Raw genomic sequence first — 25,339 nt, forward strand, 5'->3', positions numbered from 1 at the left:
CTGCTGGTACCAAAGGTTCTGTGTTTCAGTGAGTTTCACTGTTCATAGCTGGGTTGCTACTAGATTTCATTATAGTGTAAATCAAGGCAGCTTGAAAATCCACATTGTGTCTCTGCTCTAAAATAACTGCTGTCTAAACACACCTCAGTAGTGTTCCAGAGAGAGTGTATTGTTCTCTCCAAATAATAATAATGAATTGCAATATATAAAATGATTTTGACTAAGTGGCTCTTATATTTGAACAAACAAAAAGACACGACACTCCATTGCCCATTTTGCCATTTCTTTCTCTCTGTCAGGCTGAACCAAGTGTTGCCACTTCCGATGCAGCTGTGGACTTCAGTTCATTTACAAACGTGCAACATCTGGAGCTTCCCAAGGTAAATCTGCTTTGATTTGGAGTGAAATGATATTCACATTGCTGTCCTCATCCACTGGTTCTCAAAAGTGTGGTCTCCACCAGCAACATCAGTTAGCATTACCTAGGATCTTGTTAGAAATGCAGATGCTTGGGGCAACTCAGACCTACTGAGTAACGGGGTGGCCCGCAGCCTGTGTTTCACTAAGCCTTCTCAGTGACTGCAATGAATGCTGAAGGGTGAGGACCCCTGTGCTAACTGATACTTTAGTAGGGACCCTCCTTTTCCTCCTTTATGGTACCCCAAGGTACGAGATTTTGTGGTCCCTCCTTTGATCTATTTACCAGGGATCTGCCAAGGGGGAAATTAGAGAATAAAGAAACAGAAACGATGGTTTCTTTTCCTTCATAAAATGGAAAGCTCCAATTCTAGAAGTTTCACTGATAGACACCAGTGAGGAATTTGCTTTTGAGAAGATCAGAACCTTAAGTTCAAATGACCACTTTAAAAAAGTAGTTTGCTGAATAGAAACCTATACAGGCTGTTAGGTGCTGCAGGGCCATGCTGGTCTGCAGGTGGACAGTGGATGAACGAGAGTACAGGCAGAAAGAGCATTGGAGAGCTGAGGGGGGAGAGAAAGAGGGAGGAGGGGGCGGATAGGAGGGTACTTAATGAGATGCTGCCACGTTCCAGGTGTCAGTCAGTGCAGCATGATGCTGAGGCCGAGCGTTAGAAGCAGTGCCTCAGGGTTGAGGACCCACTTCATCAGGTATACACTTGACACATTGTGTGATCTCCCTTGGCCTCAGTCTTCTCACCTTTAAACTGGAGAGGACAATATGATCTTTGATGTAGGTAATTGTAAAGATTAAATGAGTTGTTTATCAAGTGGTTAGCATAAGGCCTGGCACATGGTCAGACCCTGTTAAGCATTTAGGAGAAAAAAATACTGTGACTTTATTGGTTGCTTTTTTACAGTAGATAATTCTGCATTTACATGTAAGAGAAGTCCTTCTTAATGGGCAATTCGTGTTGTAGGTTAGAGAGAAAAGAACAGAAGTCATTAAAGCCTTTTCCTCTTCTACCAAGAAGTCTATACACTTCAAGAATCCCTCATGCTATTTCCATGTAAGAGAGCCAATACCTTCCTCTTTCCCCTGCTGATTTCAGGGTAGTGTTACCTTTCCCAAGTCCCTAATACATTCCTTGCAAGAATCCTTTACTTCATCAAACTGACTTGAATCAAGAGCCCATGGAAATTATTTTAAGAATTCATCTCTCTTTGCCTTTGCTTATATCAGGATGTCCTTCTGCTTTTTTTAAAGCTAATCTAAATCCTACATAACTCAAGACCTAGCATAATCTCACCTCTGTTTATTTAGAAATATTTCTTCAATATTATGGCCTATATAATGCTTACTATTAATGTCTTCATTTACTTGTCATGTAATCAAGAACATATCTCTTATGCTAAACTTTTAGGTGAGTATATTATCTATACATTTCAATTGCACGCTGAGAGAAGTAATAACTCTTACACTTTCTCTCCCATTATCTTATGTGGAATTGTGTACCATAGCTCATACTAAGCATTAAGGAGGAAGAGTGAATGCATGCTTACACATAGTATGTGCACAAGGGGAAAGATGTTAAGATAGGGAGAGGCAGGAAGGAGAGAATAGTTTTTGTATGAAAATTCGAACTCATGTAACAGGTCATTTTGAGTTCTGTTTTGACTCCTTAGAAACTACCTTGACAGGTCTATTATCTTTTTCTTTTTAATTTTTTTTTAAGTGGGAAAATAAAAGTATAAGCAAAAAGCTCATAATGTGTATGTAGTTTATAAATGTACACCCAGTGGCTGACTGAAATGCTAATTCAGTTTAACAGACATATTTTTTTGTTAAAGATTTATTTTTAGCACATTTTGTGTAAGGAAATACATATACATCAAAGCAGGTAACAACATTACATGAGTCCCAGAGATCTGTTTCATATCCAGTTAATTTTATATGGTGACAGTCTTCAAATACAATTAAGAGTTTTTCTTCTAAATTTTAGGATATCTTCCAACTTAAAAACAGTCCTCCTGATAATAAGAGTAGTTTGTTTAGTTTATTTCTACTTTTAATTCCTGTTTACTTTTTTTTTTAGCTCTTTAATTGTACAAGTGTTCCTCCATAAATATATTTCCTTAATTTGTTTCACATTCCCCTTATGGTGATGTTTTTTTATTTTTTATTTTTTGATGATGTTTTAAAAACTAGCTCAAAGCAAAGTTTCTAAGATCTATTTTTATTAAGGACTCTGTGTGCTGTGGCAGAAGTGAGGTGGAAAGTTGAGCAATTAGAAAAGAATTATATAGGATAAGATAAACGAACTATTGTCTCCTTCTGGTGAACTGAATCAAGTGGTTTTTCATGATTATAAAGGAGAACATTTTATTTTCATATGGGCTGTACCAAACATGTCCCTTAGTGAAATGGAGTATTTTAACAATTTTCAGGTAGAACATTTAATAGCTCCTAAATTCACTTGATGGCTAACACAGTAAAGAATAGTGAATGGTACCTCTGCTGGTACCAAAGGTTCTGTGTTTCAGTGAGTTTCACTGTTCATAGCTGGGTTGCTACTAGATTTCATTATAGTGTAAATCAAGGCAGCTTGAAAATCCACATTGTGTCTCTGCTCTAAAATAACTGCTGTCTAAACACACCACAGTAGTGTTCCGGAGAGAGAAACACTCACACCCCATTATCCGTACTTACCTGACAATCCATTATTGTCTATAGAAGTGTATGTATTTGTTTTTGTAGTATATTCTAAGTGGGATTGCAGCATATTTATACAAAAACAGACTCCATCAGTCTTAAAGAAGGGATTTCTGGCCTCAGGACAGTTGACCTTGTGGCTCAGCAATGTCATAAGGGCCCATTCTTCCTGCCCCTGCACAGCTGTACACCGTGGCATCTTGACCCCAAGACTGGTCCTCCTCATAGTTTTAGAGTGGCTGCGAACCATAATGGGGGTCACGGGCTACTTCTCTCACATATAGTGGGGGTTGGGAGATAGAGTGACTATCTCAAACTTCTGAGCAAAAATCTTGAAATTCATCCTGTTGAACCAGTTCAGGTCATATACCTTTTCCTAAGCCATGGAATAGAATTGTGCAACTAACTTCAGTCATTCAGACTCTATCTGTGGAGCTACTTTTCTATTGCTACATAAGAAATTCCCTCCAAAATTAATGGTTAAAACAGTAGACATCTATTATTCTCACAGTTTCTGTGTGTCAGGAATTCGGGAGCAGTTTAGCTGGGTGGTCTGGTTCAGACTCACTTGTACAGTTGCTAAAAAACTGCCAGCTAGGGCTGCAACTCGTCTGAAGATTTGGTTGGTGCTGGAGGACCCACAGCCAACCAAGACGGTTTACTTACAGGGCTGCTGGCAAGACGCCTGTTTTCTCTGCATGGAGCTGCTTTAGTGCCCTCGTGGCATGGCCCCTGGCATGGCAAATGACCCAAGAAAAAAAGCAAGGAGGAAGCTCAGAAGCCCTTTTTGACAAAGTTGTGCAATTGCACATCATCACTTCTCCTTTATTTTGTTTATTACCATCAGGTCACCAAGCCCAGCCCAACTCAAGAATCCCTTCTTGAAGGGAAGAACATCAAAGGGTTTGTGTACATAACTGAACACCATCACTGAAAACATAGGCAAAGAGAGAGGGGGAGAGTGTGTGTTATTTGAGGCAGCAGAGGGAGGGGGACTGGATAGTCTAATGAAAATACATGAGTTTGTACAAAGGAGTAAGATGAGAATGAGTATTAGATAACCAGCCAGCAAATGCCTGCTGTAATAGTAAAGAACTTTCCTGATTACAATTAAGTGAATAGAGAATAATAGAACAAATATATCTATATCTCACTATAGATATAGAGTATTACTTATTCAAACAAAGGTTTCTTTGTAATAATAGGAAAGACCATTACTGTGGAAAATCCCAAATAGAGGGTAACTAAATTGTTTATGCTTTGCATTGGCATTGGGATTTGCCAGTGTGGTATCACACTAATCTTCCTATTCATCAAGCCTGATTCTTTGACTGCTGGATCAGAGTTTGGGGTTTCAGAATACTGGCATGTTTTAAGAATTCATCTGAAGTAACCTTGGTTTTGTCCTGTAGAGTTATTAGCAGAAGGAATATGTGTTAGAACAACACTTGTGCAATGCATTAAGCTTTCAAGCCCTTTCTTACTGCACTTAATCCTCACAGCAGCCTTGCTGTTGGGCAAATATTATTATTCCTTTTTTGTTTGTTTTTAGATAAGTAAATTGAGGTTTAGAGATATTAAGTGGCATATCCAGATTTCTTCAGCTAGGCAGGAAGTAAATTAGGACCGAGTTCTGTTCACCCTAAAAGTGCAGTTTTGTCTTCTGTCCATGACTGATTGCCTGAAGGAGAGCAGTGGTGGACAGATGCCCAGGGAGAGCCTGCAGGTTGGCAGGCGTTGGGTATCTCCCCCAGAAAAGCCGCATGCTGGCAATCTTTAAAGGTAGGGAACCTGGCCTGGATGTCATGGTCAAGATCCTAAAGGCCTGATAACAAGCTTTGGCTCTTGTATACCTTTCAGAAGAAATACAGCGAGATTTCCTTTTCCCTTTTTTGCTTTACATTTCCCTGGATGGAGACTGTAGTGGAAGAGGAACCCAGCTCAAACCAGAATGAAAATGTTGAACCCTGTTTTAGTTTTATGAGCATTAATATTAAAGGTAAACGCCGGTATTGTGGAACATTTGGTTTTGATAAAAGCAGATGTGGAAAATACAAAGGAGGTGTGGCTGTCTAGCCTTGCCAGGTTTTCAGGTGATCCTAAAGGCCTGATAGTGAGCTTTGGCTCTTGTATACCTTTCAGAAGAAACACGGCGAGATTTCCTTTTCTCTTTTTTGCTTTACATTTCCCTGCTTGGAGACTGTAGTGGAAGAGGAACCCAGCTCAAACCAGAATGAAAATGTTGAACCCTGTTCTAGTTTTATGAGCATTAATATTAAAGGTAAACGCCGGTATTGTGGAACATTTGGTTTTGATAAAAGCAGATGTGGAAAATACAAAGGAGGTGTGGCTGTCTAGCCTTGCCAGGTTTTCAGGGCAGGTCCTTGGGCTCAGAGCTGAGAGCATTTTCACTCTGCACCAGATCACAACACAAGTCCCGAGAGAAACCACCCTGGGTCCGGAGCCCCAGAAGGGACAGAGCTTGCAGCAGTCATCGCGGCCCTCCTGCTAAAGAAAGAGGCGCAGAGGGGGCGAAGGAGCCAGGCTCGAGTGTTATTTGCAAGCCTAGGCCAGAACGAGGAAGCAGGTGGATACTGTGATTCAGCCAGCCAGTTACACACAAGAAAATTCTCAAGCATCCTATACTCATTGAATTATTGAATGCATTTTTGTTCCCAGGATATTTTGCTAAAGTTACTAGAGATATGTCGCTGTATACATATGCTAAAGATACTAGAGGTAGTAGACATTTGGGAGAAGTGACCATACCGGGTTAGGCAAAAGGCGGTTTACAGTTGTGGGTATGGGAAATACAGCTTATTCCTGTATTATTATTGATTAATTATTATTTTCCATAGGAACAACTGTAAACCTACTTTTGCTCCACCCTGTATTTGAATATTTGATGGAGGAGAATTTTTTTTAAATTAAAAAACTTGAAAGTTTGCTTAAGAAAAGAAATTTCTAATAGTAGATGTTAGAACAGTGGGACCCTTCAGTCCGCAGGCCGACGCTCCATCCACTGAGCCAAACCGGTTTCGGCGATGGAGGAGAATTTATTCCCATTTAAAAAACTTGAAAGTTTGCTTAAGAAAAGAAATTTCTAATAGTAGATGTTAGAACAGTTTGAGTTTCTTTTTTAGCCCCTGGGTAGACGACGGTGTTCAGAAATGATGGCCGCATACCTTTCCATTTGAATAAATTTGATGTTTCAGATTTTCTGAGCGGTCTTGTTTGTATTTCTCTAGGATCAAGGGGGTTTGGGCATTGCTATCAGTGAAGAAGACACACTTAGAGGAGTCATCATAAAGAGTCTGACAGAGCACGGGGTCGCGGCCAAGGTGAGGCCTTCTTCCCCTTTTCACATCAGAAAGTGTGGAGGAGAAAGTTACTTCTGCAGAATCATTCAAACGTTCCATGCTTCCATTTAGGATGGGCGGCTCAAAGTTGGAGATCAGATCTTGGCTATCGATGATGAAGTTGTTGTTGGCTATCCTGTTGAAAAGGTACTTTTTTTCTTAAAACAAAACAAAACAAAACAAATTGTGCTGTGAACCCATCCTTAAGCATGGCCACAGTATGTGTGTGTGCGTGTGTCCCTATGTTTGTGTGTACGTACAAGGGTCTGTGTGGTTGGCCATAGGAAATTAGAGCCATGTGGCTATAATAGACAGATAACCTTAAAGGAAGAGATTATTTGGAAGTTCTTCAATTTTTGTTTACTATTTTTCAGTGAAGGCAATGTTGAGCTATTTTATGTTGCCTGGTAAATTCAGTAGTTAGTGGATATTTTTTATAAAATATCATTTCCATCTTCCCTTAGGAAAAGTTTATACTTCTAAACAAGGGTCAACTTAGTGTTAAGACCAAGGAACACTTTTTATGAATGTTAGGTCCCATAACTAGCCACTATGCATATTGCTTTATAAACAGATTTTAGGACTCAGCCATTAAGTATGAGATAAAGCCAGCTGAAGTTAGTCCAAAAAATACGTATAACTTTTATTGGGATTAACATTTGTACCTGTGTTTCCTTTTCCTCAGAAGTGTTCATAATCTTTAAGAATCTCACTTGAGGCCTTTCATACAGAAGTGCGAGGAGCAGGCCTCTTGAGAGTCAGTGTGCAAATGCTTCCATTTCTACATTGGCCAGCAAGAAGCTGAAATCATTTGTTTCATTTCGTTTTAATTGTAGAGGTTGATCCTTTAACTCACATAACTTTCCATTTGACTTGATTTTTCTGTTGCATAGTTTTCCTTATCCTGCTTTTTGTTTCCAAATCTTTATGGAGAGTATTATAGATGTGCCCCCTCTCCCCCCATTCCTTCGCCTCACCTAGTTCCCACCCCGATTCCATTTTTTTAATGTTTGTGTAGGCTGCTTCAGATTCTCTGTAGAGTCGGGAGTGGTAAAATACCCCATATATATTCGGCAGTGATCCAAAGAAATGGATGTAACTAATTGGAAATATACAAAGTTGAAAGCTCTATCCTATATAATAAAAGCCTAATATGCAAATCGACCCAACGGCAAAACGACCGGTGGAATGACCACTCACTATGACGTGCACTGACCACCAGGGGGCAGACGCTCTACACAGGAGCTGCCCCCAGCCCACAGGCCCCAGGCCAGCCAAAGCGAGTGTCATTTGGGGCCCCCTGATCGCCCTGCCGGTCGCCCCACAGATTAGCCCTGATCGCTGGCCAGGCCTAGGGACCCTATCCGCGCACGAATTTCGTGCACCGGAGCCTCTAGTACTTAGATAAGAAAGAGTAGAGTCAGAACTGGACTTACAGTAGAAGGTAACTGTGGCCTTAATATTAGACAATTGAGGAAACTAGAATGAAACTATAACCATTCTTTCTTGGCCCCTCAAATCTTGACAAGGAAAGAATTTGCCTCTGACTTTTCTCTCCACCATAGATGGTTTTAGATTCCAACTATAATAGTGACTTCATTGTATGCATCTACTAATTTGTCTCTGAATTTTGTTTCCCCTTCACACCAACCCCCTGCCAGTTTATCAGCCTTTTGAAAACAGCAAAGACAACAGTGAAACTTACCTTTCGGGCCGAGAATCCAGAATCCCAGGCTGTTGCTTCAGCAGCTGGTACATCCAATGGTGAAAAAAAGAACAGTTCCCAGGCTCTGATGGTCCCACCACCTGGCTCCCCGGAACCGGAGCCCGTCCGAAGTAAGGGCTGGTCTCGTGAGTCCCGCAACCTGGCACACTCGGCGCACTCAAGCTCAGCGGCGCTCTCCACGGGGGAGTGGGAGCCAGCTGCCTGCCTGGAGATCAGTGTTTGAAAGGCCATAGTTAGGGCACCTGGTACCCTTTGGTGAAAGCTGGTATAAGGGGAAGAAAGAGTACTGACCATTAGACGGGTGATGTGTGTGCTGTATATTAACCAGCCTTAGGAAACCCATCCACCCTCTGAGTTTCAGCCTCTTCATCTCTAAAACAAAGGAGCAGTACCCTTCGCTCCCCATGGACCTTTTGCTAAGGGTACCTTGACTCTAGGTATCTGACTAATGAATTAAAAACATAGTTTCGTACATTTCTTTTTTTGTAAAATCCTCACCCAAGGAGTGAGGATATATTTTCCATTGATTTTTAGAAAGGAGGAGGGGGAAGAGAGAGACAAACATCAACAGAAGAGAGATACATCAATTGATTGCCTCCCACTCGTTCCCAGACCAGATGTGATACGTGCCCTTGACCAGGAATTGAACCTGAGACTCAGCCCTTGGGCCGGCGATCTAACCATTGAGCAAAACAAGCCAGGGCTGTCCATTGTCTTTTTTATACTGAGCAGTAATTTAACTTCATCTCAGTGTTTGAAATGGATACACTGTAAAATGGATACAGTGATGCCACTTCATCAGAGGAATCAAAGTTGCCTGGCACTACAGGAACCGCTTAAAAATGCTGGTCATTGCCACGGGTGTTTGTAGTCAATCCGAGCGCTGTCATTGGGGTCTAACAGTAGATCCTGTCAAATGAAATGGTTGTATGTGGCCCGGGGACAACACTTTTCTCCCATTAAAATGCCAGTCTAATATATTGGGACAAACTATTTCTTCCAGTAATCTTTTAAGAAAAATTACGCCAGCATTTACTAAAACAATACGTTTTAAGCTTTGCAGCATTAAAGAAAAGTACTTAAACACATTGACTTTTTTTTTGCAGTTGGTGAAAAAATCTCTTTTGGCTTCGAAACTGCAATATTCAGTTCTTTAGAAGTTTTTTAAGGAAATAGCAGTTTAGGTTATACATATCTAATGAAAGTGATTATTTCGAAAGACAGGGTATTTCAATGAATTTATTTAAATATTGAATGGAAGTTTTCTTATTTTTAATTTTATGTTGATCCCTAAATAGCATTGTCTATAAAAATATGAACTGCTAAATGAAAACATAACTAAAAGAAAACATCTTACACCTGCTCGTACCATTTCAGGAGCAAGAAAATAGTCTGTCTCCGAGTTCCTAAAAAGAGCATCTTGTCTATAAAGCTGCTTTACCAAGTGTCCCAGCTTTCCCCAAATATGCTGTTTGCTGCCTGCTCTTTGGTGTATCATTAAACACAGGCTATGAAGACTAGAATAAAATGAGGTGTGAACGTATGTTCACCTTGTTTTTTCATGATCTATTCTTGTCTATCCAATTATGAGCATATATGTAGCAGTATATAATATATGAGTTTATAAAACATCAAGTGAGATGCAGGAAAGACACTGTGAGTGCGTCTCACTTGACATTTTATAAACTCAGGTATTAACTAAGTTCAGCTGTGTAATGCTCAGACTGGTTGCAGAAGAAAAGAGACTCTGGGATAAGAAGAAAAGGCAACAAAGACAGAGAAGCCCTGAAAAGCAGGCGCCATGACCAAAATTGTTCACGTTCCTTGTGCTCTGTGCTCTTCCCGGGCTGTGTTTTAGGTCCTGCCACATACCTCGGTTCTGAGCTTTACCAGCCATGATTTCATAGGGTTTGTTTGGCTCCAGTGGAATGTAGAATATTGGAGTGGAACTAGAGGTTCAATTCAACTCTCTGTTCTTGTTGCTTTTTACATAGTATCTGTAGCAATGTAAAAGAAACAAAACAAAACAAACACACAGAATAGTGCAGAAAATAATTTAGCAGGTAAGTTTGTGCCCACTACTGTAATTAACAATGAGGATTTAATCATATTTGTTTGGTAGTTTAGAATGTCACTGAAAGATTAAGGTGACTTTGAAGTCTTCTTTGTCCCCAGTCTTGGGCCCATTTTTCTGCTCGTTCTCCCAAAGACAACCAATGTGGTGAGTTTACTGCATATGCCTTCTAATCAATTTGTATTTCATTTCATTTTTAGGTACAAGCAGGTCGTCAACACCAGCAGTCTTTGCTTCTGATCCTACAACCTGCCCCATTATCCCGGGCTGCGAAACAACAATTGAGATTTCCAAAGGGCGGACAGGGCTGGGCCTGAGCATTGTCGGGGGGGCCGACACCCTGCTGGTGAGGACACACCCAGAGATGCTTTGAGACACAGGCAGCCCCTTCAGACAGCCCTGAGAGCATTGTCAGGGAGCTTTCTATCAATTTTATTAAATGACATATAAAGGCTTAGAAAAATGAATCATTCTTTGTTATTTTCATTTGTAGGGAAAATATTTAAGTGGGTGGATACTGGGGTTTTTATTTTGAGCAGGCCAGTCTGACTCATGAGACTCTGTTAAACTTGTGGTTATGACCTTCAAGTTCAAAATATTTCTATGAGTTCACCAGTCCTTGCTGTGTTTTCATTTACTTCTTACTGATTGGACATGATTGGGTTAGACACATATTGAGAGGAATCTATGCATTATTCATAGGCAGATTTTTCTTTTTTATTTTATTTATTTAAATCCTCACCCGAGGATATGCCTTTTTTATTAATTTGGTAAGAGAAGCAGGGAGAGAGAAACAGAGATGTGAGAAAGAAACATCAATCGGTTGCCTCCCATACACTTCCCAACTGGGGATCGAAACTGCAACACAGGTATATGCCCTGACCGGGAATCGAACCCAAAACACTTTTGATATACGAGACAATGCCCAACCAACTGAGCCACCTGGCCAGGGCTAGGCAGATTTTTCTAAATGTCAGAAATGCTTGTGAAATCTAATCATTGCATATGTGGATAGGAGAAATGATGTATATCGGTTATATATGTGTGTGTGATTTATATATTTAACCACTTTTTTCTTTAAGCCTCCCTATCATTAGAAAGAAGTTTAATCTTCTTTGAGCCTTTTTGGCAAAAACATTGTTGTTATACTTTTCTTTGAATTTTGATATGTGACTCACGTATGGACCCAGTGAGTGTGTAACCCCTATCACTGTCTATAAAAATGCAGTGTGTTTTGACTCCATTTCTGCTCACCATCCCTGGGGAAAATGGGATAAAACATGGGTGTGTCTTGTCTGGGTCCTTAGGGTGCCATTATTATCCATGAAGTGTATGAGGAAGGAGCAGCATGTAAAGATGGAAGACTGTGGGCTGGAGATCAGATTTTAGAGGTACAGATGCTGTGTACTTGACCTTTACAGTTAACAAAGAAAAGGCTACTCTGGGGAGGGTGGTCTTTGTGTGTCTGTTTCTCTTTTCCTTCCCCCTTTCCCCCCTCACTTCCCCTCTACTCCTTTTCCTCCCTTCTCTCCTCTCCCCCCTCTTCCTTAATTTTCCTTAACTCACTGGGTTCCTCAGAGACCATGTCCCATTTCTGAACAGGTGAATGGCATTGACTTGAGAAAGGCCACGCATGATGAAGCAATAAATGTCCTGAGACAGACACCACAAAGAGTGCGCCTGACACTCTACAGAGATGAGGCCCCATACAAAGAGGAGGACGTTTGTGACACCCTCACCGTTGAGCTGCAGAAGAAGCCGGGGAAAGGCCTGGGATTAAGTATTGTTGGTAAAAGGTAAGAGAAGGGCAAACACAGTGACCTTTCAGAAATGATGAAATCTAAGGTATTTTAAAGAGAAGTAGCAGTAGTAACATCTTTATCAACAGCTAGTGTTCTGTAAGTGTGGAACATCCAAAGACACTGGTTTTGAACTTTTCCCGTGAGTATTTTGAGGGTTTTTGAAAGTACCCAACAAAAAGCTGTTTGTTACTTTTGAGTACCTACTATGTGCCGGGAAATATATTGGATTCTGGATTACAGAGTTAAGAAAGACATGGTACCTGACCTCAGAAAACTCAGTTTGGTGAGTGAGAATTAAATACATTCTTGTAACAAAGGAATCTGTTGATGAGTAACCGAAATGCATTGTGGGGATCCATGGAAGCAAAGGCGAAATGAACCAAATAACTCTATTTAAGGGAAGTAGCTGAGGAAAAATTCTTTAGAAAGAGGTGCCTGAGCCGAAGTTAGAAGTGGTAAATGATAGATGGTTTCTGAAAGGGGATGGAGGATATTCCAGGGAGAAGATCAGCGTGAACAAGAGCCTGCCATCAAAAAGTGACGGACAGTAACTTTAGAGGCTGCGGTGGCAGATTGGTGAATATACATAAGTTCAGTACCAAATTTATTTAAATATTTATATATAAGAAATATAAACAAATATATAGTACAGTAAGTTCCAACACCTTTATTCTGAAGATGGGAAAGCAGACGATCAGTTGGTGAAATGGCTTGAGGTCACGACCTTGGTAAGAGCAAGTGGTGCAGTTCACCTTTCAGTTGCCTTTGTATCTCAACAAGAAGTTGTTGGTTTATTTATAGTTTTGTTTTTTTTTTAATATTGGGATAGGTTAGTATTTGTTCATTTTACATAAATCTCTCTTGATTGAAAGTTAGATCTATAATGATTTAAAATAAAAGGCAGCACAGCAGGGGTACTTAAGTTTGGGGTAACAAACGGTCTTAGTTTGAGATACACATTTGTTATTCATTTTTAATAATGTTAATGATGTTGATGGTAACAGCAGCATATTTTTATAGGCACAGTTCTACATCTATTTAAGTCTTCATTATGATATAGAAAGAATAATAGATTTCGTACCCAAGGACTGACTCTTACATCTCATATTTTGCCATTTGGTAGCTGTGTGACCCATACAATGAGTATTGTAGTAGCCACTTCTACACATAGTATATAGTTGTTGAATAAATATGCTTATGCAAGACATATTTAATCTATGAAATCTATATATATAAAAGCCTAAGTGACCAAATGACTGGTCAACTGGTTGCCATGATGCACACTGACCACCAGGGGGCAGATGCTCAATGCAGGAGCTGCCCCCTGGTGGTCAGTGTGCTCCCACAGCCAGCCTCCCTCGGCTGGCCAACCTCCCTCAGTCCTTCCCCCCCACTCCAACCTGTTGCCCAGCCGGCCAGCAGGCCACCACCCCCCCCCCATTGGCCCTGATCTCCAGCCAAGCCAAGGGACCCCACCCGTGCATGAATTTGTGCACCAGGCCTCTAGTATATATTATAAGACATCAACTATTATTTATCATAAAAATTAATTCTAATAACATTGCCCCAGTATTGATTTGAGAAGAAAGAAAAACTTGTAAAAAGTAAATTTTTCAGTTAAAAAATTTCAATCTTTTATTAAATAAGCATTGCATTACAGTTGAGAAAAAGTAATGTTGAAAATCAAAATTATGTTTGCAGAAATGACACTGGCGTCTTTGTATCAGACATTGTCAAAGGAGGAATTGCAGATGCTGATGGAAGACTGATGCAGGGAGACCAGATACTGATGGTGAATGGAGAAGATGTCCGTAATGCCACACAGGAAGCTGTTGCCGCTTTGCTAAAGGTAAAAATCAAATGCCCAGAATAATTGTGTGCCATGATATAGAAGAAGGGGAATTTAACCTTGAGCTAGCTCAGTGCAACAAGTACTGACTCCTCTTTATTTAAAACGGTCTCACAAATAAGAGATAAGTAAGAAACTATATTTCCATAATAAATAATCTGCCATACACAAAGTCTTCATGTACATGAGGTTTGTTGCAGTGTTATTGGTAATAATAGAAAAACTGGAAGCAATACAGTTGACAAAACTATGGCAAGGGTGCATGGCAAACTTATCTGCTTAAAAGTCATGTTCAGGATAACTATTAATTAACATAAAAAACATAGTAGAGAAGGTGAAACAAAATTTTAACAGTGTACAAGCATCTGTGTGAAATAAAATCTTATAATAAGTCTTTTAACAACAATTCTGAGGTGATTATCAGAACTATGAAATCCTTGGTTCTCCTTTTTTTCATTTTCATAGTTTTCTAAAGAGGATGAATTGCTTTTATAACAGAAAATTTGACTTAATTTTTTTTTTAATTTCTTTATTGATTTCAGAGAGGAATGGAGAAGGGAGAGAGAGAAACATCAATGATACGAGAGAATCATTGATTCGCTGCCTTTTGCACACCCCCTTGGCCGAAATCGAACCTGGGACCCTTTAGTCCGCAGGCCAACTCTCTATCCACTGAGCCAAACTGGCTAGGGCTAAAAGTTTTTTATAATAACAGATTCCCTTGACATTTAAATGAGATATGTTGCAAGTAGATGAAAGAGTTATAACTTCTCACATTGAATAATTAATGCATGGAATTTGTTAACCCCTGCAGCTGTGTAAGCTGGAAGTATAAGTAGGTTCAAGAAGAGTTTGATAAGTTCCTGCCCCTGCCCCCAAAATACCAAACAAACAGAAAAACAACTTACGAATAGTGCAGGTCAGGTTTTGACTTTTCGAAATTTGATTTGTGATCAATACATTTACAAGTGAAACATCTCTTGTAACCCCTGTCATAGAAGCAGCATGATAATACCTATGGAAGTACTAATTTGTGCTAGACACTGTTCTAAGTTATCCTATCACAGCAATTTAGAATGGTCTCCATTTTTAAAATGTAAAGACTTATCAAGCTAGACATCTATTAAGGTCTCACAGCCAGTAAGTCACATAGTCTAATTTAGAACAGTGTGTCTGACTGCAAAAGCCCAGCCGCCCAACACCCCCTTGAGCTGCTTCCACACCAGAGACTGTGTAGCATTTCTTGCAGCCTGTGATGTAATGCCTTTCCCGTAAAGGGCCACGGGGACATGGTCTTCAGTCCTTGTTTTGTGCTTATGGTAACGTGGCTAATTTAAGTATTGTTTATTCAGGAACAGTGGAACAATAGAGAGCTCAGCCATTTATCGGAGTATCTCTGCTATTAAGAGCAAAACAAGTTGCTTTATTGTTTGTTTTGTTTTTAGAACCTGAGTTATTTAGTTCATTTAGCCTATCTAAATCAGTGTGTTTCCTGAGATAATTGCCCAGTTCTCAGTGTAAATTATGAGTCTCCATGTAAATTATGAGGTCATACGACAGACATTTGGTGTGGCTGTTGCTGCTTGTTGTTACTACTTCGACTAATTCTTTTTAAAAAGCGTCTTTCTACAAAGCTTTGAAGGTATCCTTGCCTGTGGAAATTCCAAAAGGAACATGCCTTTAGAAACTCAGTCTTAAAGAGTAAACAGTGCTTCTAAAGATGACTGTAGCACTTTATTTAAACATTTCCATAAACCCACTGCTCCCCCAGTGTTCCCTAGGCACAGTGACCTTGGAAGTGGGAAGAATCAAAGCTGGACCATTCCATTCAGAGAGGAGGCCCTCTCAGAGCAGCCAGGTAGGTAGCTCTGGGATTCCCCTGGGCACTGCAGGCCACACAACCAAAAGGAACTCAAAGATGGTCTTGCCTGTGGGCTGGTTCAGGGTCGTGGACACAGGCCTGGCTCTCGGCAGCTGGGCACAGTGTGGCGCAGAGTTTGAGATAGGGAAGAGCAAGAGCTGAAGGACAGGTAAGCAAGGTGTAGCTCTTGAGTAGGGTGTAAGTATTCTAAGGGTCTTAATTTATTTTCTGACATTTATTTTTTTCCCTAATTTCAAAAGTTACCCAGTTAATGTAGGAAAGCCTACCAAGGTAATCTATTTTTAAAGTATTTTATAATTAACATTGATCCATCAGTACTCAACTGAAAAGAATCCCAGGTAAGTGAACTGCAGATGCACCTCACACATGTAAAAGACGGTGTTACACAGTTAGGGCTCCTGTCAGCCCCTCCCCTCAGTCCTGTCTTCTGATGATAGGAGCCCATTTTCACCAACGTGTCCATGCAGACCCCTTGTTCACCCCTCGCTGGCGACCATCAGTTTCCTGTTGACTGGCCCCAATTCTGTCTTGAAGCCCCATCTATGCACAGCATCAGTTTAAATTTAGAGGATTAGCTTGAATGAGATTATGAAAATCCACTAAAACTTTAGGTAGGCTGGAATCCTTTTCATCCACCCTTTTAGCTTCAATTTATTTAGGTCAGTACACAAAGTCTTCCTTAAAAAGAATATAAAATCAATAGAAACTGCTTAAATGCCCATCCCGTTATCAAATGCCAGTGTTAATTAACAGGTGTTTCTCTCTAGATGCATAGGAGAATTGAATTCTGAAATAAGTGGCGTGGAGGGGCTATTGTTCTTTCACACTCTCTAAAATCACTGTTTTTCGTGTGTAGATGAGCGAATGCAGCCTGTCGTCTTTCACGTTCCCGCTGTCTGGGTCCAGTGCCTCCGAGTCGCTGGAAAGCAGCTCAAAGAAGAACGCATGTAAGATTGGTTGCATGTTTAAGCATGATTTACTGGTTTGATTTTGACAGATTTTCCTTCCTGCTTTAATTTACCTCTGAGCTCTCTTTCCCCCAAATCATTCCACATACTATTCCAGGTGGAAAGATGTGTGTTGGCAAAAACTCAGAACAACGTGAAGCTCTGCCTACAGCAGCTTTTCCCGTCTTATGTTTACCCTACAAGACATACCAAACATTAGAATCGCATTCTGTATTTTTTTCCCACTGAGCCTATTGGTATATTTGATTTTTATTTCCCTTCCCTGTTTTATGTAACACCGATTAATCAGAAGATGCCATTAAGAGAAGCCTTCTTTTTCCATGAGGACTGCACAATTTTTGATTGAAAAAAATTAATATGATCCTCCTGTGTTTTAATTACATGAAATCATGATGCAGAGGGTTTTTGGCTTGGAGCATCAGTTGAAAGTTGTTCAAATTGAAGAAACTAACCATATGGCATTCTCTGTTTGCAATATGACTAATATTCTAGAAATTTAGGCATTTCCGTCCATGAATTCTTTTTAATGCACCCATGACTTTATTCCTCTCAGCTGTGCACATGTGTCTTTCTGTCCAAAACACATTCTGTCCTTGTCTCACTCAAAGGGGATTATTCAGTTATATAACTCGTGCTTGAAATAAGAAGAAAGAAATGGGACAGTGTGTGCATTTTTCCAACTGGAGAAATAGAGTTCTCATGTGAGACAGACTTAATCATGGTTTCTAGCAACTTTAGAGCCCTTAAAAAAAAAAAAAAAAAAGGGTGTGTCATTTAGTCCCATCCAGCTCCAGACATTGACTGAATTTTTTAAAAGCTTTAATAACCATATTTTGTCTTTTTCACCTTTTTAGTGGCATCAGAAATACAGGGATTAAGAACAGTTGAAATAAAAAAGGTAACTCGGGGGTTTGTGGGGGGAAGAAAACAGTGCAAACCCTGTTGACTTCAGAGGCACCTGCATAGATGTTTTCCTAGAAACTTTTTACCCGTCTGAAAAGTTACGTACGATACACAGGAGAAATAGTCAGTCTTTGCTGAGTTTTCTCATTGTAGTTCCTTGTTTGAAAAGTCATTTGTTGGCACATGCTGTGTTGTCAAAAACGGCATCAGCGCAGCCCCGACCTCACACTGATGAGTAGGCCGTTGCCTTCAGCAGATAGTTCCTATTTCCAGATACAGATTCCCTGGCAGCCGTGCACCAGAGAGAAGATAAAAGCAGCTACAATTCCTTGAGCCTTTGCTGTGTGCTGAACACTCTTACAGACGCTCTGTGCGCCCCGTCACCCTCTCATTTACTGTGCACTGCAGCCCTTTGTGAGAGGCCTGTGGTCGCACTTTGTGAGTGAAGGTCTAGTGTTCATTGAGAGGAGGGGACTTGTTCCAGGTCCCAGTGTCTGTAAGTGGGGGTTCCTGGCTCTGAACACAGGTCTCTCTGGTTGGAAAAAGCGTGCCCTTTTCACTTCATCAGCTTACCTACTCTTTGTCAGCTCACAACATGATTTTCACTTCACGGGTATGGTTTCTTTCGCAGACGCTATTTCCCTCACTAAATCACACTGAGGACCTGTGTCAAATAAAGTAATGCAATTTTTGAGCTTCATTTTTCACCCTGACACCTAGAGGATCTGTTAACTATAGAATATTGTGCCAAAGAAATCAGAAGTCAATTAAAATATTATATTGACCCAAATACTCTCTCTATCCCATGGCAGGGGCCTGCTGATTCACTGGGAGTCAGCATTGCTGGAGGAGTGGGCAGCCCGCTTGGTGACGTTCCTGTATTTATTGCAATGATGCACCCAAATGGGGTGGCAGCTCAGACCCAGAAACTCAGAGTAAGTTGAACTAATGGCCCTGGTCGCCCTTGCGAATTTGGCAAAAGTTTTGATAAACCTTTTGAATCTGCCACCAGTTGCAGGCAGTTTTAAATGTCTGTATCTGCTTTTAAATCAGCGAATCCAACCACAGCAGGGCTTGCTTTGAGTAAAAGACGCAGAAAAGTAAAAGAAAGGAGAATTTGCTATTGCATGCAAATTTGCAAGCAAATTAAATGAGAAGATTTACTGTGGTTTCTTAAATTTTTTACTTGTTTAAAACTCTGTAGAAGAAGTTAAAAGAAAACAGGAAGTGTTTCAGAACACCAGTATGGGGTGAAGATGTTTTCCTTACACATTTCATGGTTTAAATGCTGATTGAACTTTATGAAGTTGAAAACGATCATTCGTGTTGCATCGGATTATCAGTTTTGAAAAAGTTCAATGTACAAGCATGGACAAAAGTAGGTTTACAGTTGCAATAAAAATACATAATACAATAATTCAGAAATAATAATACCAGAATAGACTCTTGTGTTTCAAGAAGTCACAAACTGCAGGCCTCCTGTAAATGTGACATAAATTGTCAAACTATACAAAACTTGCTTCCAAGTTGAGGGATTATCCAAACATAGAGCGCTGTGATGGAATTTATGCGAACCATTCGGTTGTGAAATCGTGAATATTCCATTTACGTCTATAAAGTAAAATCTGTGTGGTCTCGTGTCAAAATGGTCTCGAAACATAGCCACCTCTTAGTTTAAATAGTGTCTACATGGGGAATGGTCCAGTCTCCTTTGATATCTATATATATATGAACGACACTTAAAAATTGATTGTTACACACAGCACAAGGGTCAGACAACTGCTTAGCTCTGCCCCATGAATGCACCCAGGTAAGTATAGCAGACTTTGTTCACCAAAATAAGCAGTGGGTCAGACGTGGCCTTTGGGTCACAGTTTGCGCAACCCTGACTTATATAGTCATGTGTAATGTGTATAGTTATAATGTCCAGAGAAATTCTGGTTTCCAAAGAGCATCGGGTATCTTATTTTCTTAATAGGAAGCAGTGTCTTACCCAGGAGAAACAAAGAGAAGAGTGATTTTCCCCCTCCCCCTGGAGACTACAGGACTCAGTCATTATGTGTAACTTTGTCTTCTGGTTGCTGCTGCTTGGAATTAGGGGTTTCTTCGGGTAGATTCCCGTTGCTGATAGCAGTATATGTGTGATGTGTAGGGTGGGAAGGAAAGGATTGCTCAGGCCTCAGTGTCCCTCTCTCCACGGCTGCTTTTGCAGATGGCTGTTTCTTTCTCTCCCTCGCAGGTTGGGGATAGGATTGTCACTATTGGTGGCACTTCCACTGAGGGGATGACTCACACCCAAGCAGTTAACTTACTGAAAAGTGCTTCTGGCTCCATCGAAATGCAGGTAAGATTTTTCTCCCAAGCACAACCCAGAATATGGGGAGCTTGAGGACACATGAGCTTTCATGTTAAACCAGTAAAAACGCTTAAATCTGCTCTTATTTCTTTTACCGTTTCCCTTGAACATAAATGATTACGTTGAGAGTTCTAAGAGAGTAGGTTAGAAACACATTCTGTCACATTTATCCTGATGCATTTGTTGTTTCACACATTGTATCTAAGAGGGAAAAATGCAAGGTCTTAGCAGTAAATGGTCAATTGCCAGAATGGTGTAAGTGGCTTGTAATTCAAAGATCTTTAAAAATTAATTGCATGAGAGACCATATTTGAAACCATCAAAGATCTTGATAGAACTGAAGTAGTAAAATATCTTTACTGTCCGTGGAAGAGGCCTCTGGACCTTGTGAAATTTCTCTCTCTTTGGCTGTATATTATATTAACAAATGATTAAGTGGGCCATAAAATACATGTTTTAGTGCAAATGCTGCTTTTGAAGAAAGATTACTGATCCTTCGCCACATGAACTTGTGTTTTTCTCTGTCTCCTTCTCCTCTGCACAGGTGGTGGCTGGGGGAGATGTGAGTGTGGTCACAGGGCACCAGCAGGAGCCTGCCAGTTCCAGTCTTCCTTTGACTGGGTTGACGTCAAGCAGTATATTTCAGGATGACCTAGGGTGAGCTCGTATATTATGGTGTGTATGTTCCTACCACTCACATAAAGGTGAAATAACAGGAGATGAGGGATAAAATATAAAAAACAAGTGTTTCTAAACTTTTAAGTAATTATGGCACAGAATCATTTTATCAAAGATAGATAGATAGACATGCCACTGTGTATCTTACATTGTCAGTTCTGAGTTTTTGGGGAGTACATTTAGTCTTGATGTCACTACCCTGTGTGACATGGAACAAGCCACACCTATCCTTTTAAAAATTCCAACATTGCCTACTCAATCATCTTTTTGATTAAAAAATTCACAGTTATTCACCATGTGAGTACAAAAGAATTAGAACATAGAAAGAGAAGAGAGGAGCATATTAGCATTTTTAAATAATTTGATGCAACTTTTACATTATTGATCATTGATTTTTTTTCTTGGAGCTTGGGAATACTGGTGTTTATGACTTATTCCAAGGTGGTCCTCTATGCTTTAGCCCTCTCACTTTATTTTATTTTATTTTATATATTTTTATTGATTTCAGAGAGGAAGGGAGAGGGAGAGAGAGATAGAAACATCAATGATGAGAGAGACTCACTGATCGGCTCCCTCCTTCACGCCCCCTACTGGAATCGAACCTGTGACCCTTCAATCCACAGGCCAGTGCTCTATCCACTGAGCCAAATCAGCTAGGGCAGCTCTCTCACTTTAAATACACTGGAAAAAAGAATAAGCTTCTCCATGCAATGAGCACCTGCTGTGAATATGTTAGTTTAAGAGAACTGATAATGAGTAATAGAGTTAGGGTGTTAAATAGAATCTCATTGGATTATGTAAATTTAAAATGCTGAGCCCAGCACACACTGACTGACAATTCAAGCATGCCCAAAACACCCGTAATGTACTCACCATCAGTAACACAGAGAATGATGCTAGTTCTACATAATCCTTAACTTGCAGATGCACAATATGTAAATTCTTGAATCCAGACACTGTTTTTCCTTCCTTTTACTATAGACCTCCACAGTGTAAGTCTATTACACTGGACCGAGGACCAGATGGCTTGGGCTTCAGTATAGTAGGAGGGTACGGCAGCCCTCACGGAGACTTACCCATTTACGTTAAAACAGTATTTGCGAAGGTAAGATTGCAAATTTTAACCACCCTCTTCCCCCACTAAACATTCATTAATAGGGGTCAGCAGCTGGCTTATTAGTTTATGGCCCGAGGTAATGCCAAATGGTTAACAGTTGATCATTTTCTTTTGGAACTCCCTACAGGAATGGATCATTAAATATTTTTGTACAATTTGAGATTTAGTTATGTTTTAAGGAAAATAGGCTCAAACTGAAATTCCATGGGAATTCTTGACAATATACATAAAAATAGTAATGATCATTAGACAGTAACATCTGATTTTTTCTTTTGAAAACAAGTGGCATATGCCTGAATGTCTTTGGAAAATAGGGCACTTTATGTATGCTCTAATATGCTGGCATTTCTTTTTTTGGGGATTTTTTTGTTGTGAAATATAAAACAGGAACAGAAAAGTATATAAAATTGACATGCAGATTAACTAATTTGGCATTTATTTTGCAGTTTAATGCCATTGAATAAAAGAAAAATAATAACTAAAATATTTTGAAGAGTATCCAGAAGCTTTGTCACCTGTAATAAATCAGAATTTGCAATTAAGGGATTTAATTTAAAAAAAAATAAAAACCATTATTATAGTGTTGTAATTATATAGAAACCTGTTCTATGTTAAGAATGTTTAGAATAAGAAAGAATAAAGTTACTGTGGCTTTGGTGAAGTATTAAAATAATTTAAACCCATAGAATTATTGTTAATATGTTAAGGCATTTTTGAGGAGCTACAAAATTTGAACAAAATTTCCTATAGGAGAAAATCTAGAATCTGAAAATTTTACATAGCAAAGGAACACCACTTTTATCAAACCTATGAAATGATTTGTGACAGGGTCTTGAGATTAGTGCTGTGGTCCATAAAGTGCCTACCAATGGAGGTTTCATTCTATTATTTTGGAAAAAAATTAGTATTTTAACCAGTTTAAAGTACCATATATACAGCAATGAAGCTATAGACTTAATTTATGAGATTTTTAAAAGCCACCGGTAAGTCCAGAAATACAAACCACTTTGCCAGTGAATAGAAGAGTCACGCAGGCCTTTTCCTCAGCCTAGGAACAGTTTATTTAAGGCATGCTGGTTAGAACATATTTTAAGAATTTCATCATTATGGATTCTCATTAACTTCTCAGTATTTTAATCTTATATTTAATTGCATAAATGCCTTCCATAAGCATGCCTTAAGATGCGGTTCTTTTTTGAACAGCGATGTCTGTGTTTAGTCTTAATCATTAGGGCCCACAAAGAATATGAACACTCCACCTCCCCTTAGAAAGTAAAGTACCAGCAAGCACGAGCTGCCTTTTTAAAACCACAGAAAGAATTTATGTTAGAATTAGCAGGATTTGTGCCTTGCCCTGCCCCTTGTCAACATACATGTGGACTTTATGCTTCTGCAAACCTTTGGGTTTCACAGCCCTCATGCCCTTGTCCTAATTAAAAAACAAAAAACAAAAAAAACCCTGCTCTTGTTCCCACCTAATCCTTTGTTTTCTTTCTGCAGGATTAAAAAAAAAAATCCTAGATTCTATGAAATCATTTCTACTAGGCAAATTCCCAAATACTCTTTATTAATTTTGGTTCCTACCTGCTATGCTAAAGAGCCAAACAAACTATTCAGCTAATCTGTTGGCTGCTAAATTCTCTCTCAAATAGGAATTCCATTGCTAAAACCATGTAGGAGAAAGGTCTCCTTTGTGTATGCTCATGATTGCTGAGTGGCTGTGGAGCACCCCAGGAGCACGGAGAGCCGTGTGGACCTGCAGGTCCACTTACATTCTTGCCCAGGTCTTGTTCTGTTGTAAGCCTGTGAGGCAGCATTTTTTGAGACGTCAACGAGCCTCCTTTATATTTGCAGGGAGCAGCCTCCGAGGATGGGCGTCTGAAAAGGGGCGATCAGATCATCGCCGTCAATGGGCAGAGTCTGGAAGGGGTGACCCACGAAGAAGCCGTGGCCATCCTGAAGCGGACGAAAGGCACGGTCACCCTGACGGTTCTCTCCTGAAGCGGCCGCCAGAGTCGAGCCAACGCAACCCCTCGCTCCCACCCCAGCCTGCGGGGAGAACAGAACTGGCCCTGCGGGTGCCTCTCCCATGCTGTGTTCCTCGTGCTCTCCAAGGCTGTAGGGAAGCCACCATTCACATGTGTCACTCTCACGTGCCACTGGTTTTATAGTGACACGGGCAAGAATTATTACATGCTAAACTGGTTAGTAGAGGAAGAAAAAAAATAATTCTAAAGCTAACCAAGAGAAATGGCTTTAGTCAGGGTGAAAAATATAAAATAAAGAAGGAAATGTCAAGTTTTGTGAAAAACGCCTCGTTTTGTCAATCTACCCCTCTCCCTATTACTAACTTTAAAAAAAAAATTAGTTTCTTTCTATTAAAAATTTTAAAAATACCCAGTATTTAAAATATTTGAATATTATAAAAAATTGCATCTCCCACCTTTAACATACACATATATTGTTTCCTTTGAAAGTGGTTTCTGAGATGGAGGAAAGAGCCAATCTCTAAAGCTGTGTCCCTAAGTTTGTAAAGAAAACATTTGAGGCACATCGCCGTGGTCGTGTTCATTTTTGACCTGTTATAGAACACTCCTGTGATTCTACAAGTGAAATGATGGTGCCGCCCTGTACTGACTGTCATTTCTCTCTAAAGCAGCTGTGCTAGCTGTGGAGGAACATCGAAGGCTCTCAGCACCTCAGCGCTGGCTCTAACGGATGCAACACTAAAAACGTGTTCGCACGCTGTGCAGTTGGTTTTCAGTTAGTATCATCTAAATGAGAGAGAAAAAAAGCAATGTGTTGGTAGTTATTTTGCTTGTATGCCATTAGAAAATCGATAGAAAAATTAAAGGGGATTAACATAACTTTACCCCATTGCTTTATATTAACATCTTATAATACAATGGTTTCAGACTAAGGGAAACAGATGGAGCTGTTTATTGAGACAACTGGTGAGGAATTATCATGTGTTCATTCCCATTTTAGAGCGTGAAACTCCTACATTAGAATATATAAAGTCACTTTAAATATTATCTATATTTGTAACAGAGGTAGTGTACAGATATTTTATTGCAGCACTTTTGTATGAATGCAGAATTGAAGTGAATAAAGAAGTTTTCATGGTGCACGAATATAAAGCAGAATATTTTTGGTTGGTTTTTTTTTTACTGGGGAAAAGTTTTGTTATGTTGTTCAAGGTTTATAATTTAAAATTGCTTTTTATGGCATCATGTCTAACTGAACATGTGGCGTCCATAGTTATGATTAGGGGAACTTTGGACGGTGGTATTATGAAAAGCTCAATATTCTTTACATCTAGAATTGTTACTGATGCTGAAGACGGACCCCTCATGGAGCAGAGAAGATAAGCAGCTTTGTAGGAAGAAAAGTGTCTGCCCGGGCGTGGTTTTCAGAGACGCTGTTAATGCAGGAAGAAGTTGTTCTTTCGGGAAGTGCAAGCTGAAGTGTGTTCAGATGGCAAAGTCATCATGA

General features: G+C 39.9%; 1 protein-coding gene across 1 annotated transcript; it reads left to right on the forward strand.

Moving 5' to 3' along the window:
* Positions 1 to 299: 299 nt before the first annotated feature.
* LOC102247109 (multiple PDZ domain protein) lies at positions 300 to 24,015 on the forward strand (the record flags this gene model as incomplete). The annotated part of the gene is made up of 16 exons (XM_005877051.2): positions 300 to 380; positions 6,379 to 6,471; positions 6,562 to 6,636; positions 8,151 to 8,325; positions 10,490 to 10,635; positions 11,597 to 11,680; positions 11,892 to 12,085; positions 13,793 to 13,940; positions 15,712 to 15,798; positions 16,679 to 16,769; positions 17,645 to 17,688; positions 18,506 to 18,628; positions 19,933 to 20,037; positions 20,594 to 20,706; positions 21,709 to 21,832; positions 23,699 to 24,015. Coding segments are annotated over 16 exons (1,830 nt in total), but the record flags the coding sequence as incomplete, so codon positions are not given.
* Positions 24,016 to 25,339: the final 1,324 nt, after the last annotated feature.

This window comes from Myotis brandtii, unplaced genomic scaffold (genome assembly GCF_000412655.1).
Source record: "Myotis brandtii unplaced genomic scaffold, ASM41265v1 scaffold5045, whole genome shotgun sequence".
Classification (NCBI taxonomy): domain Eukaryota; kingdom Metazoa; phylum Chordata; class Mammalia; order Chiroptera; family Vespertilionidae; genus Myotis; species Myotis brandtii.